The sequence below is a fragment of the Geotrypetes seraphini genome, chromosome 11, assembly GCF_902459505.1.
Source record: "Geotrypetes seraphini chromosome 11, aGeoSer1.1, whole genome shotgun sequence".
In the NCBI taxonomy this organism is placed as follows: domain Eukaryota; kingdom Metazoa; phylum Chordata; class Amphibia; order Gymnophiona; family Dermophiidae; genus Geotrypetes; species Geotrypetes seraphini.
The window spans coordinates 115,852,095-115,867,301 of NC_047094.1; the positions used below are offsets into that span (position 1 = coordinate 115,852,095).

Consider the following 15,207-nt stretch of genomic DNA (forward strand, 5'->3'; position numbering starts at 1 on the left):
CTTTTGATAAAATTCCTCATGTGAGGATCTTGAGAAAATTAAAGACTCATGGGATAGGTGGAAAAGTTCAGTTGTGGATTAGGAATTGCTAGGCGACGTACCAAAAGCAATGGTAGCATGCAGGGATAGACAGAAAAGCCTGCCCCCAAAACCAAGGTCCCAAAAGTGGCATCAAATCGAGCTGCCCTATCCACTTGGTAAAACAGTGTAAAGGTATGAAGCGAGGACCAAGAAGCGACCCTGCAAATTTCCTTGGGATGAATCGCATGATACTCTGCCCATGACACAGCAACGCTTCTAGTCAAGTGGGCTTTAAGAGAAACTGGAAGCTGCTTGCAGAATGCGATGAAAGTCACGGAAATAGCCATTCGAATCCATCGAGCAATCAAGGACTTGGATGCCAGCCGACCACAGCGAGGCGCAGCAATCAGAACAAAAAAGGAGATCAGACAGCCTGAAATCATTAGTTCTCTCCAAATAGTGGAGCAAGACCCCTCCCTACATCCAATTTGCGCATGATCCGATCCTTTTGCTCCGAGCCTATGGAATGAAATGCAAACGAACCTCCTGATTGACATGAAAGGGGAACCCACCTTCATTAGAAAGGACGGTACAGAAAGAGTTCCCTGAACAAAAGAGCCTGAAGATCCAAAAAATGCCATGCCAAGACAATGGTGACCAGAAAGACAGACTTGATCATGAGATCCAAAAAAGTAGCATCCTTCAGTGGCTCAAATTGGTCTTCCCCAAAGCCCTGAAGAATAATGTTAAGATCCCACAAAGGGAAAAGAAGACGTAAGGAAGGTCGGAAACGAAGTGCCCCTCTCATAAACCTGGACACATCTGGAAGAGCAGAACATGAACCAGCACTTTTGCATGCTCTAAAGCACAAATGTCTGCAACTGGAACATGAAGTGAGGCCACCTCTAACTCTTCTGTAGGTCCACCTGAAGAAAGCCAGGACCACGAAATGGGAGCCCTCACAGGCTCCACCTGGTCTGTAGCACACAACTGCTGGAAAGCCTTCCAGGCTGTGGCATAAGAAGCCATAGTTTGAGTGTAAAAGAGTCAAACTAAGCTGCATCAAGGCTGAGCACTCAAGAGCCATGTCTTAAGATCAAAGCGCCATGGGTTCTCCATGGGCACTGGCCTCCGAAAGAGAAGGTAGCGATGAAGAGGAAGCTGAATTGTCTCATCCCGAAGATGGATGAGATCCACATAAAACGTGAAACAAGGTCAATCTGGAGCTACTACAATCACAAGGCCAGGATGCATAGCTATCTGGCGGATAACCCAACTGACCAGAGGCCACAGAGGGAACATGTACAGGAGCTCGTGAGCTGGCCAGTGCTGAACCAAGGCATCCATCCCTAGGCTCTCGTACTGTGTTCGTCAACTGAAAAAGCGCCTGTCCTTCAAGTTCTCTGTTGAAGCCATCAAGTCCATCAGGGGCTGACCCCAGTGCTGTACAATCAGAAGGAACGCCTTTCACGAAAGGTGTCACTCTACTGGGTCCAGGACCCATCAGCTGAGGAAGTCTGCCTTGATATTGATGACTCAGGCAAAAGGGCCTGCCCAGAAGTACTTCCGCCCAGCGGTACAGCATGTGAGCCTCCTGGCCCAGGAAGGCACTTCTTGTGCTCCCTTGATGATTTATATACACCACCGCTGATGATTTATGTACACTGGAATACTCGCATTGCTTTCCCTTCCAGAACTGTCTGAAGAGCGAGTAGTGCTAGCTGAATTGCCCGAAGCTCCAGATGATTGATCGACCAATATTTTGGATGAGGAGTCCACTGCCCCTGAATAGAGCGATTCCCTCAGTGAGAAACCCAACAGGCTGGAATCCGTCATAAGAGTCATCCACTCAGAAATCCAAAGAAGCCAGCCCTTGAAGTCACCATCTCACGCTGCTGTGAGCTAGCACCGTACAGAGGAGCGGCATCTGAAGGGGATGATGCTGCGGAGACCACCGAGAAATGAGGCACTCCTATAAAGGGCGCATATGTGCTCTGGCCTGGGGGACTACCTCCTAGATTGCCATTGACACCAGAACCTGCAGATAATGCCAGGCCATAGGAGACAGATGGTTCAAGAGATCTCAGATATGTTCAAGTTTCTGTCCGAGTACCTCAGGAAGAAATACAAGACCCTTTCTGGAGTTGAATAGAATGCCCAGATACTCCAGGGACTGGGAGGGCATCAAGCAGCTCTTCCTGAAATTGACAGTGCCTGCAGCAGAGACCCCCATCTCCACCACACTTTCACATTCCTGACAAGACAGATTCCGGATCAACCAGTTGTCCAAGAAAGGATGCACCTGGATACCCTGCCAGTGGAAAAAAGCTGCCACAACTACCATCACCATGGAGAAAGTGTGGGGCACCATCACAAGGCCAAAGGGTAGAGCTGCAAACTGGAAATGCTATTGCAGAACATGGAAAACACAGAAAACTGTGATGCTCCAGGTAGATCAGAATATGGAGGTAAATCTCTGTTAAGATCCAAGGACGCTAGAAACTCTCCTGGAGAGACAGCAGCTATCACTGTCTGCTATGTTTCCATGCGTAAATGAGGAATCTGCAAAAAGCGATTGACTGACTTTAGATCTAAAACGGGTCTCCAATCCTCTGAGCCTTTCTGTAGTACAATGTCAATTCGTGTTCTGAAACAGTTCCATCACTTCGATGTCCAAGAGATGTTGCAGAGTAACGGGGACCCTGGACTCCTTTTCTGGTAGACCTGCTGGAGTCCAGGAGGCAGGCAAAAGAGGATTGCCTTGTGCCCCTCCTGAATGATAGCTAGCACTTATTGATCTGATGAAAGTCGAGTTCACTCCTGATAAAACTAAGAAGTCGGCCTCTGATATGAGGAAGCCCCGCCTGACCCCTGGCAGCATCAGGGATTTTTAGGCACAGCCACTGCACAGGAACCTGAGACCTGAGGGTGCCTGGAATTAGAACTCTTGTAATGGGGGCATAGCACTGGGGATATCTCTGGGAGGAAGAACCTGCAGATCCATGACACCTAAGGGAGGAACGAAAAGCACTACAATCCCCTCACGATGTCAGGTGAAACTTGTTCATAGGGAGAGACTTAGGGTAGCGCTTGGCAACATCAGGGATTAGGTCATCTAGACCTTTACCAAAAAGAAGCTAGTCCTTGAAAGGAAGTCTGCTTAAATTAGCCTTTGAGGCACTGTCACCAGCCCAAAGATGGATCCAAAGAGTCTGGTGAATAGACACTGTCCAGACGCACTCAGTCTGCACTAGAAACCTGTGACAAGGTCAGTAAGCAAGCAAACTCCCAGAGGAATGGACCCCGAGTTTAGGAAGGGTGAAACATGGCAGGGTGGAACATGGTTCCATAGATCCACCAGTTTCTCTGTGAAGCAGAAGTCCGGCACTGCAGGACTGCGTCCTTTCCTCCAACAGGGGACTCATAAAGGTGCCTCAAGGCACTGAAGCCATCAAGAAAGTAAACTTTAAGTGAAAAATACCCAAGAAAAGAAGCAGAGCAACTGCAAAAGACTTCTGCATGGATTGCTTGCAGAAATTGTAACTGGATATGTTTTTTACCTCTCAGGCTAATAGGGTGGAGCATATGCTATGTAACATTGTAAGTAACAGTGATTTATCCGACAATATGACGCAGGACCTGCTTTTATTGGAACAATGGTCCTTGACCTGGCAGCTGAGCTTCAACGCTAAAAAATGCAAGGTCATGCACCTTGGCAACAATAATCCGTGCAGAACGTACACATTGAATGGTGAGACCTTGGCTAGAACTGCAGCAGAACGAGATTTAGGGATGATCATTAGTGAAGACATGAAAACTGCCAATCAAGTGGAGAAGGCTTTATCCAAGGCTAGACAAATGCTGGGTTGCATCCATAGAAGTTTTGTTAGCTGGAAGCCCGAGGTCCTAATGCCATTGTACAGAACCATGGTGAGACCTCATCTGGAGTACTGTGTACAATTCAGGAGGCCACATTACCGTAAAGATGTGCTGAGAGTTGAGTCGGTTCAGCGAATGGCCACCAGGATGGTCTCGGGGCTCAAGGATCTCTCGTACAAGGAAAGGCTGAACAAATTGCGGCTATACTCTCTCGAAGAATGCAGGGAGAGAGGAGACATTTAAGTATATCACTGGTCGTCTCGAGGTGGAAGATTATATTTTCTTTCTTAAAGGGCCCTCGGCCACAAGAGGGCATCCGCTGAAAATCAGAGGCGGAAAATTTCATGGCGACACCAGGAAGTATTTCTTTACCGAAAGAGTGGTTAATCATTGGAATGATCTTCCATTGCAGGTGGTTGAGGCCAACAGCGTGCCAGATTTTAAGAATAAATGGGATGTCCATGTCGGATCTCTAAGAGGGTAGAGTTAAGGGGATGGGTCATCAGAACACGATCTCTGAGAGGGTTAAGGGGGAGAGTCAATAGAGTGGGCAGAATTGATGGGCTATGGCCCTTTTCTGCCGTCATTTTTCTGTGTTTCTATGCTCAGAAAAGTGTTGGATTTCTGCAGCACTCAGATTGCGGGTTGGGATTGAACACCTAGCATATGGAATCCAGAAGGGATGTTAACAGAAACAGAGATTATTTTGTCGGGTCCTGTTCAAGTCTTCAATCCTATCTTCCAGAGCTGCCAGGCGTTGAAGATATTTTTGTTGTGCAATTTCCACGACACTCACTCAGTTACTTTTCTACAACATATAAGTGAGGCAAAGGACCAAGGCCCAAGCCCACATCATCTAATTTATCCTGCAGTTGGGCAAGTTTGGCATCAATGGGGAGTGGATGCTTTTCCAATAGTTTTTAACGCTATGGTCACCTCCGATGTGATTTCAGCAACCCAGGCGGAGCCCACAGAGGAGCTCGTGGAACTATGAGGTGCCGCCATTTTCTCTTCAGTACCACGGGCCCAATTGCGGTCCTTCTTTGTCCCCTTTGCGGCCATAGCCCATAGTGGCATTGAAAGTGTTCTAAAAAGCAGTGGAAGATTACGTGCACAAAGTCTAAATTGTAGTGGAAAAGAAAGGCGCCCAAACAATTGAGAAAACCAGGGATCTTGAGAGGGCGGCAGGAGACGTTCCAAACAGCGTCCTCTCCCGAGAATGGCGTCACGTGATCCCCATAAATTCTTTTAATTACAATTTGGTTTGGGCAGCTTCTGTTTGTCAAATCTCTGCAATACTGGTAAGCCATTTTAGCTTAGATAAGCTAATTAGTGTTTAATACTGCTTCAAAATGCTCTGTTTGCTATCAATGAGTAGTGCAATGTGCTCTATTTCTTCTAGGGTTCTTTTCTTTTGTCTTTGGTTTGTTACTTTTATTATATGTTATATTTTATTAATTGTTATTATGTTGTTTCTATAGATATTATTTAGATATAGATCAGACTCAAGATTTAATGAATCATTTCCACCCCTGACACGGCGCTGAAACATGTTGGGCAATGTTCTGAACTCTTTTGAAGTCTGGATATATCTACCTGGGATCACCTGATTCTTGTTAATAAGAGACTATTTAGAGCCTTTATCATCTTGTTGTTGCAGGGTTTTGTTTTGTTTTTTGCCTCTATTTCTATAGCTACTCACCACAACATTTTCCAAGATTTTGGTTGGACATGGTCTGGAATGGAAGACAAATCTCTCTTCTTCCTCAACCACTTTTTCTGCACGTTCTTGAATCCTTTTCTCTATTTCAAAATCAAAGCCAACTGGTTTAGTAGGACTTTTAACAGTGGGTTTCTTGGGTAAGATTGGCCCTGCTTCTAGAATCCTGAGATCTAGTTCCTGAGCTCTGAATTTGTACCTGCAGAAGGAGGGGAAAAAAAAAAAAAAAATCAATGACAGGGATCAGGCGGCCAATAAAACATGCCATTTAAATTCTTAACCTGAAGCCAGCCAATTGCTTTGAGAAATTAAAAGGAAGCACAAATCCATGTGTCGCTAACATTCTAGACATTTTCCCTATAGATCAGCAGTAACACAATCTTAATTACTGTTGCAGTTTCTCCAGCTCTTCAGCTTCCAACTCAGCTGTACTTTTGCATGTAACAGGGCGTTGACGGCATCTAGTCTGTAGTTGAGGAGTTTTTGGATTTGTTAGTTTGAGTTTTCCATGCTTGACTAGAGATGGCCCTGCAACAAGAATCAAGGAAAGCAAGTAAGTCTTTTTTCACCATCCACAAATTAACCTAAAATGAATCACAAACCAAGCTGTGTTCTAATCACAATAGAGTCTTTGTGCTTACAGATGGGTATTATAGAGTTAAAGACTAGTTCTGGTGAAAGCTAGTGCTAATGTTCATTGGACCCAGATTATTGACAATGTTATATAGGTGCCTTCAAATGCCTCAAGCTACAAAGGTAAGCTATAATTGACACAAGGCACTGAGAGAATATGTTGAGCAAAGAGCATTGTGCAGATGCTGTAAGAAAGTTTTGAAAATCCCAGCTCCTTTAGTTGCAGAAACTGAGTATCATCATGTGTAGGGATTAAGTTCTTAGGAGTTTTACCTTCCATCTCCCTCTGCTTGCTTCTTAAGTGGTATCGAGGTGGAGTACGCTTGTAGAAAGCCTCAACTTTCTGAGCTGTGGATATGAACTCGCTATATCCAGTATCCTCATGTTCCCTCTTCCCTTGTGATAAGTTGAAGGGTTTGGGTTTGGTATGACCTCCTTTTGGAATTCGTGCCTGTAGATTATTTAAAAAACAAAACAAAAAACAAACCAGAATGAAAGTAATTATAAAAGTCTGGTATTTTCAAAAGAACAGGCATTATTCCAGAACAGCAAGATGAAGCACCAGTTTCAGGTCCCTCAGACAAAATGAGACTATGCAAGCACTAAGTTAACCCCCTTATGCACCTCTTCGGTCTCTGAGATCACCATTAACTTACCCTTACCTCCCAGAAAAAAACTTAGCCCAAGTGCTATATGCCTACGTACTCTCTAGACTAGACTACTGCAACTCCCTATTCAATGGCATCGCTGCAAGAGATCTAAAACGCTTCCAAACAATCCAGAACTCAGCAATTTGACTCCTATACAACCTCAACTACCATAACCCCATTACTCCAGCACTCTATGCAGCTCACTGATTACCAGTCAAAAAGTGATGCATCTTCAAAGCCCTGGTCATGACATACAAGAGATTCTACCAAAAAACCCCAGCCTACACAGCATTCAAGCTATGCCTATACACCGCTAACTGCCCCCTCTGCTCCAAAGCAGAACAAAGACTCAGCATTCCAGCAGGGAGATCCCTCCAAATGAGTACGGTGTATAAACGATCCTACAGCCATTTCCTACCTCAGCTATGGAACCGACTGCTCACACAGATCAGGTCACTAGAATCATTAATGACCTTCCGCAGAGCAGTAAAGACCTCCCTCTTCCGCCAGACGGGCCATTAAAAACTGCCTCCTCAATATGCTTCTCTTTGATATAACCAGTCTGGTCTCTAGAATAAGCTCTGTTATTGTCTATTGTAACTTATTTGTAGTCTGTCTTCAAACGATTGTGAATGTCTACTTGAAAACCGTTCTGAGCTTCTGAGAGAATGGGATAGAAATCGAAGTAAATAAATAAGTAGTCTGCCTATACACCTCAAAAAGCAGGTGAAAAAGGGGCGTGGCTTAACGCGAGCACGGATGGAGGTGTGATCGTGAAGCTCCTCAACACCCAGGCAACGAAATATAAAAAAAATTTTTCCTTCTGAATAATTATATAAAAAATATATATAAAGGAAGCTGAACAAAAGATAAAGAATGAAATCCTAATTTGCTGTAGTAGAGGTGAGATATGAGCTGACGAGAATCGGAAAGGCAGAGAGCCGTTTGTGTTTTCGGCGGTTACATGAGACTTGCAGCGCTGAGACCGCGAGGTGTATGTGGGTGAATGGCGAGATTGGTGGGGAAATTTTGAGGGAGTTTTGTGTCCCGATCGGATACAAGAGATCCCATAAGGAAAAAAAGAAAAAGAAAAAATAGATTGCCCTGATGACGCTGAAAGGGGGGATTGATTGAAGAAAACTGAGAGAAAGGAATACCGGCGTTTTCTCTCAGTGATTGAACACCGAGACGCTGAAGACAAGGAAAAAATATCATCTTACTAAATAAACAAAATACTGAATTGAAATTGCTTTTCTCTGACAAAGCTGCGATTGGGCTTGTGTGAGAGGAGACAGAGGAAGGGGTTAACGGAACTTTTGAAAAAAGCTGAAGCGGCAAGACATCGAGGCAGTTGAGAGACGCTGTGAGTGAACAGAAAACAGTTGCTTCAAGTTTGTCAAAAAAAAAAGGGAAGAGAATTAGATGAAGTGTTGCTCTCCTCGGTCAGGGCTGCGATTGGGCTTGTGAGAGGAGAATTAAAAGAAAGGACTACCAAACAATTTTTTTTTATTCAGCGCTGAAGCGGGGTGTCATTAAAAAAGAGTGACTGACAGAGGTAATGAATTAAATCTGTAGAAGAACCCGACAAGTCTGAGAAAAATTTAAGGAAGGAAATGCTGTTGGACTGAATATCCCCCTCTTTCATTGAAACAGTGAAGGGGCTTAAGGGAAAAGAACCATAAAAAAGGATTACTGGTTCTTTTTTTTTATTTTTTCACATCAATAGAACTGGAAACAAATAACTGACACTTACTTCAAAGAACCTTTTTGCCAATATTAAAGTGATAAAGACATTAAAAAAGGAGTATTTAAGATTGAGACAGATAACTGAGAAAGAGAAAAGGAAAAAAGGCAAAAAAGGAAAAGAAAATTTCTACTATAAAAGATAGAACCAAACTTTGGAAGAAAAGGGATTAAAAACATAAGAATACCAAACCTAAAACTAAGAGACTAAATTTAAGAAATAAGAATAACCAAGAAAAAGAAAACAACAATATGGCAAGCACCAGACAAAACAAAAATGAGGCTGGTACATCTGCAAAAAGACAGAAACAAGACCAAATAACACCAAGCAAGATACCACTTCCTATTGAAGAACCAGACATATTAAGCAAAGCAGAAGTCATGGAAGAACTAAAACAAATCAAACAAATGCTTAAGCAAACTATAACTAATATGTCTGAAATGAAAGAAGAAATTTTAAATATTCATAGACAAATGGAAGTTAATAACAAAAGAACAACTGAATTAGAATCAAAAATGGAAGTTATAGAATGTGAATCAAAAAGATGTAAAAACGACAGCCTGGAATTAAATAAATTAAAAGATCAACTGGAAGATTATGAGAATAGAGGAAGAAGGAAAAACATTAAATTATTTGGAATACAAGAAAATTTAGAGGGAAAAAATACTATCCTTTTCCTTGAAAATTTAATTCCAAAAATACTACAATTAGACTTGAAACAACCAATTGAAATAGAAAGGGCGCATAGAATCCCAATTAAAAATTTAGAAAACAAAGACAGACCAAGACCAATAATTTTCAAAATGCTGAGATACCAACAGGCACTAGAAATACTAAATGCTGCAAAAAAAGATAAAAACCTAAATTATAAAGGATCAAGAATATGGTTTTTACCAGACTTTGCCAAAAACACAGCAAATAAAAGAAAGAGACTATTGGACATGAGACCTTTACTAAAAGAAAAAGGATTTAAATATGGTCTATATTATCCAGCGAAAATGAGAGTATCATCAGGAGACAAATCCTTATATTTTGAGGATCCCGAAAAACTAAAAGATTTTCTTTCTAAACCAGAACCTATGATATTTTAACATAAAACATTAAGATGGTTTTGATGTCTCTATGAAGAAATATAAAAATATGAAATATATGAAGAAAAGAAGGAAAATGATTACATATATGTTTAAAATAAATTATATGTTAAAATCATAATACTAAGGAAATATAAATTAAAAATTGTTTAATGGATAATGATACATTAATGAAATGTTATGGAAAAATGATTAAAGATATAAAGGATTGATATAGATAGATAGAAGGGAAATTTATTTGAATATTGAATATTGATTGCCTGGGGAGAGGAGAATATTCGGGTTACATTTCCAATGTGTATCCTTAAGCAACCGATGTATTGGGTGGGAAAGGGAGGGAAAAGGAGAATATTTACTAGAATGATTAAGGGAAAAATAAATAAGGGATTAGATACATTAGGGATAAATATGTGTGTCGTGAAAAAAATTTTTAAAATTTTAAATATAAAAGAAGAGGGGAAGAAAAATATAATGAAAAGTATTAAAATGTATAATGTCTTTTAAAATATATTCGATTAATGTCAATGGCCTGAATCATGTAATTAAAAAGAAAAAAGTATTAACATTTTTAAAAAAGCAAAATGCGGATATTTACTGTCTGCAAGAGACCCATCTTAATATGAAAGAATCACAGAAATTATCAGGTGGATGGATAAAGGAATGTTATTTTGCTCCAGCAGTGGGTAAAAAAGCAGGGGTTGCAATTCTTATAAATAAAAAATGTAAGGCCAAGATTAAAGTAAAAAGTTCAGATCCACATGGAAGATGGATACATATTGATATAAGTATGGGAAATGATACCCTGACGTTGTTCAATATATATGCCCCTAATTCGAATCAATCAGAATTTTTCAAAAAGCTACAGAATATGTTACTACCACTGGCTGCTTCTAATTTAGTGGTGGCTGGAGATTTTAATGCTGTAATGGATCCATTATTGGATAAAAAACCAGGTAAAAATATTAAATCTTTAGGTCTAGATAATTTGGTTCAATCATGTGATTTGAAAGATATATGGCGTATTCTTCATTTTAATGATCAGGAATATTCATTTTGTTCACAGGTTCATAAATCATTTTCAAGAATTGATTATATTTTTGTCTCGACAAATAAAGTGCAACAGGTGATTAAAGCCTACATTGATCCTATTATTATTTCAGATCATGCGGGAGTATGGATAGAATTACAATTAGATCAATTAGAAAATGATAGACCTCTTTGGAGATTTGATAATGCATTGCTTGTGGACGACAAATTCTTGGAAAATTTTAAAACACAAATTAACGAATTCTTTCAAATAAATTTAGTGGAAGATACATCTATAGAGAATGTATGGGATGCATTTAAAGCAACTATGAGGGGTAATATTATATCATATTCAGCTTTTATTAGGAAACAGATTAAAAAACAATATATAGAATTAGAAAAAGAAATAAAAATATTAGAAGCTAAATTGATAAGTAAATGGGAATATGAAGTTTTACAAGCTCTTTTGAAAACAAAAGGTAAATATAATGAATTAACTTCAAAAATGATAAGAAAAGATTTGTTTTCCAAGCAAACAATGTATTATGGAAATTCTAATAAGGCAGGGAAATTATTGGCAAATTATCTTAAGGTAAAAAAAAGGAGAACTAATATTAATGGAATAAAAGATGATAATGGTATAATAACAAATCAAACAAATATAATATTAAAACAATTTTTAAAATTCTATAAAGACCTATATTCTTCCGAACCTTATTTGGAGAGACAAAAAGACGGAAAAAATTTTTTAGATTTAATTAATGGACCTAAGGTTCCTGATCATATAAAACGGAGTTTAGATGAACCTATATCATTAAAAGAATTAGAAACAGCATTGAGATCTCTTAGAGTTGGATCCGCTCCAGGTGGTGATGGTTATACAGTAGAATTTTATAAAACATTTCAAAATATACTTTCCCCACATTTATTAAATTTATATCAGACACAACTTATAAAAGGTAATATTAAAGGTACTATGGCTGAATCAATAATAATTGTTTTGCCTAAGCCAAATAAAGATCCTACTTTGGTTTCAAATTACAGGCCTATATCTTTGATAAATGTTGATAATAAACTTTTGGCGAAAATTTTGGCTTTGAGATTAGCCAAAGCTCTCCCACATATTATAGATATGCATCAAACGGGTTTCGTTGCTAAAAGACACTCCTCCAATAACTCTAGATTATTATTTCACATGCTAAACTTATCAAAAAAAATGGATGAACCGGCTTTTACAGTTTCATTAGATGCTGAAAAGGCATTTGATAGAGTAGAATGGAATTTTATGTATCAGGCTTTAGAATGGTTTGGTATAGGTTCTGGATTTATACAAATGGTAAAAACTTTGTATAGCTTCCCAATTGCAAGACTAAATATTAATAATAAAATATCTGATGGTTTTCAATTGCAGAGGGGAGTTAGACAAGGCTGTCCTTTATCTCCTTTGTTATTTGATGTTATATTAGAACCCTTATTGTTAGCAATGCAGCAAACGAAGGAGATACAAGGTATCCCATATTCAGATATGGAATATAAAATTTCGGCTTATGCTGATGATATTTTGCTTTATTTGAGAAATCCAGAGTCTACCTTATCTTCTTTATTAGAATTAATTGATAAGTTTGGCAAATTTTCAGGTTATAAAATTAATTGGAATAAAACTGAAATTATACCCTTGAATGTTTATTGTGTAAAAGGATTATTTGATACTTTTCCATTCATATGGAAAGAAGAAGGATTTAAATATCTTGGCATTCAAGTTAAAAATACAATTGAAGATACTGTAAAAGAAAATGAAAAATATATAATAAAAAAAGTTACGGAGTTGTGTGAACAATGGAACCCATTACATATTTCTTGGTGGGGAAGAATTCAAACTATTAAAATGATGATATTACCTGTAGTTTGCTACCAAATGAGTATGATACCTATTTATTTTCAGGGGTCCTTTTATAAAAAGCTTAATAGAATTTTAACAAAATTTCTTTGGCTTGGTAAAACACCTAGAATAGCTTTAGTAACTTTGCAAAAATCAATTAAGGAGGGTGGGGTAAATTTTCCAAATTTCTATAGGTACCATCAAGCCTATATTCTACGTCAGGGTATGTATTGGATCCTCCCAGAACTTATAGATAATGCACCAGATTGGTTATATTTGGAATGGCGCCTTATGTTTCCCCTAAATTTAGTTCATTTACCAAGTATTAATATACCTAAAAGATACAGAGAAAATAAAATAATAATGGATACTTGGAAAACATTGAGATTTATTGATAAATTAACACCCATCCCAATATATAAATCAACTAATCAATCCATATGGATAAACTCCAAGATCAAAATTGGCGGAGCTCAAATCCTTTGGAAGAACTGGATTATTGCAGGAATTAGATCTCTAGATGATATTATTTCAGAAGGTAAACTGCTGGATTTTTCACAATTGCAACATAGATTTGGTCTTAATAAAACACAAAGTTTTAAATGGTTGCAATTGAAGCAGGCCATTCAGGTTGGGTTCCCTGAATGGAAATCATTAAACAATCAATATAGTTTAAAGTTCTTATGCTTTAAAGCAGACTTCCTAGGACATCAAGCCGCATTGTGGTATAAATTAATATCTGGATATTTGAATAAAAAACCAAAAAATGGTCTAAGAGACATTTGGAGCATTGAGATTGGACATCAAATTAATGCATCTCAATGGCCACTAATTTGGTCTTGGAGAATGAGATGTACAGTGTCGGCATCTATGAGACAAACATGGTTCTTTTTATTACATAGAGCTTTTTGGACCCCTACTCGATTGCAAAAACTAGACAGTTCTAAGTCTAATAGATGCTGGCACTGTAATCTAGAACCAGGGACATTAGATCATTTATTATATCATTGTCCTTATATTAAAATTTTTTGGAATTCAATTTGGCCACAAATTAATAAATTAATGGAAAATCATATTGCAATATCATATGATACAATTTTATTTGGAACAATGATGAGAAAAAAAAGTCAAATTTCACCAGAAAATAATAAGCTTTTATTAATTATGACAGGGGTTGCCATTCAACATATAACTAACAATTGGAAAAATTACAACAACCTAAATTACACATTTTGGTGGAATACAATATGTCATATTTTTAAAATGGAAAGAACAATAGCAATACAAAGGGGGACATATATTAAATTTATAAAAATATGGGGGCCATTGACAAAATACTGTAATGAATAAATAATATGATGTTTCTTCTTCTTTTCTTCTTTTAGGGATCTTTTTTATGACACACATAGAGGGGGGGTAAGAAAAATCAATGTATATATAGTATGTTATAATATATTATACAAAATGTAACGTATGAATAAATGGTAATAAAAGGGTGGGGGGAGGGAAATGGGACAAAATTTGTTTAGATTATATTATATTAGATATAAAAAAATTATTGAATATTTATCAATTGTATTCTAATATGTTGTATACTTTTTATAAAAATTTGAAAATTAAAATATTATATTAAAGTAATAAAAGGGAGGGGGGAGGGGGAGGGGGAAAATCAAATTTAGATATATAATGTATTAGATATAAAAGTGATAATATGCATTTATCAATTGTATTTTATTATTATGTACACTTCATGTAAAATTAGAAAATAAAAAATAATGAAGAAAAAAAAAAAAAAAAAGCAGGTGAAAGCCTGGCTTCTTTCTCAAGCCACCCTACATCAAAGCTAGCTTATCACACCCCTTGTAGCCGAGATCAGTTCAGCATACCTTATTTAAGAAACTTGTTTGTATTTTTTAACCATTTGTATTTCGCTGATTATCCAAGCCCTCTTCTGTGTAAACCGCCTAGAAATCATTTGGTTATGGCGTTATAGAAGAAGTTATGTTATGTTATGCTATTTAATTGTACATAAGAACTGCCATACTGAGTCAGATCAACTGTCCATCTAACCTAGTATCCTATTTCCAAGAAGCCAATCCAGGTCACAAATACCTGGCAAAACCCCCCAAATAGTAGCAACATTTCATGTTATGATCCTAGGGCAAATCAGTGGCATCCCCCATGTCTATTTCAATAGCAGACTATGGATTTTTCCTCCATGGAGAGACAAGAGAAGACAGAAAGGACAGTGATCGCGGAGAGGGGGGGAGGGGGGACTCCATCATCAGACAAGTCGATAACCACATAGCGGGAGGAAGACAGAATCGGCTGGTGACCTGCCTACCCGGAGCCGAGATAGAAGATATAGTGAGCCACATTGACAGGATCATCAACAATGTGGAAGAGGAAGATACGGCGGTGGTGATCCACGTGGGAACAAACAACGTGAGCAACAGGAACTACAGCAGAGAAGGACTGAAGGACCAGTTCCAGATGCTAGGAGGGAAGCAGAAGACCAGAACACTGAGCGTAGCATTCTCAGACATCCTTCTGGTACCCAGGCC

General features: G+C 38.5%; 1 protein-coding gene across 6 annotated transcripts in view; it reads right to left on the reverse strand.

Moving 5' to 3' along the window:
- The window catches only part of TPX2 (TPX2 microtubule nucleation factor), a 221,505-nt gene that overhangs the window by 93,492 nt on the left and 112,806 nt on the right, over positions 1 to 15,207 (reverse strand). For all 6 annotated transcript variants that reach the window (XM_033962526.1, XM_033962525.1, XM_033962529.1 and 3 more), the window contains 3 exons: positions 6,527 to 6,704; positions 6,010 to 6,148; positions 5,603 to 5,819 (listed from right to left, as the gene is read on the reverse strand). In XM_033962526.1, the coding sequence (XP_033818417.1) occupies positions 5,603 to 5,819; positions 6,010 to 6,148; positions 6,527 to 6,704 (534 nt within the window). The remainder of the gene's footprint in view (positions 1 to 5,602; positions 5,820 to 6,009; positions 6,149 to 6,526; positions 6,705 to 15,207) is intronic.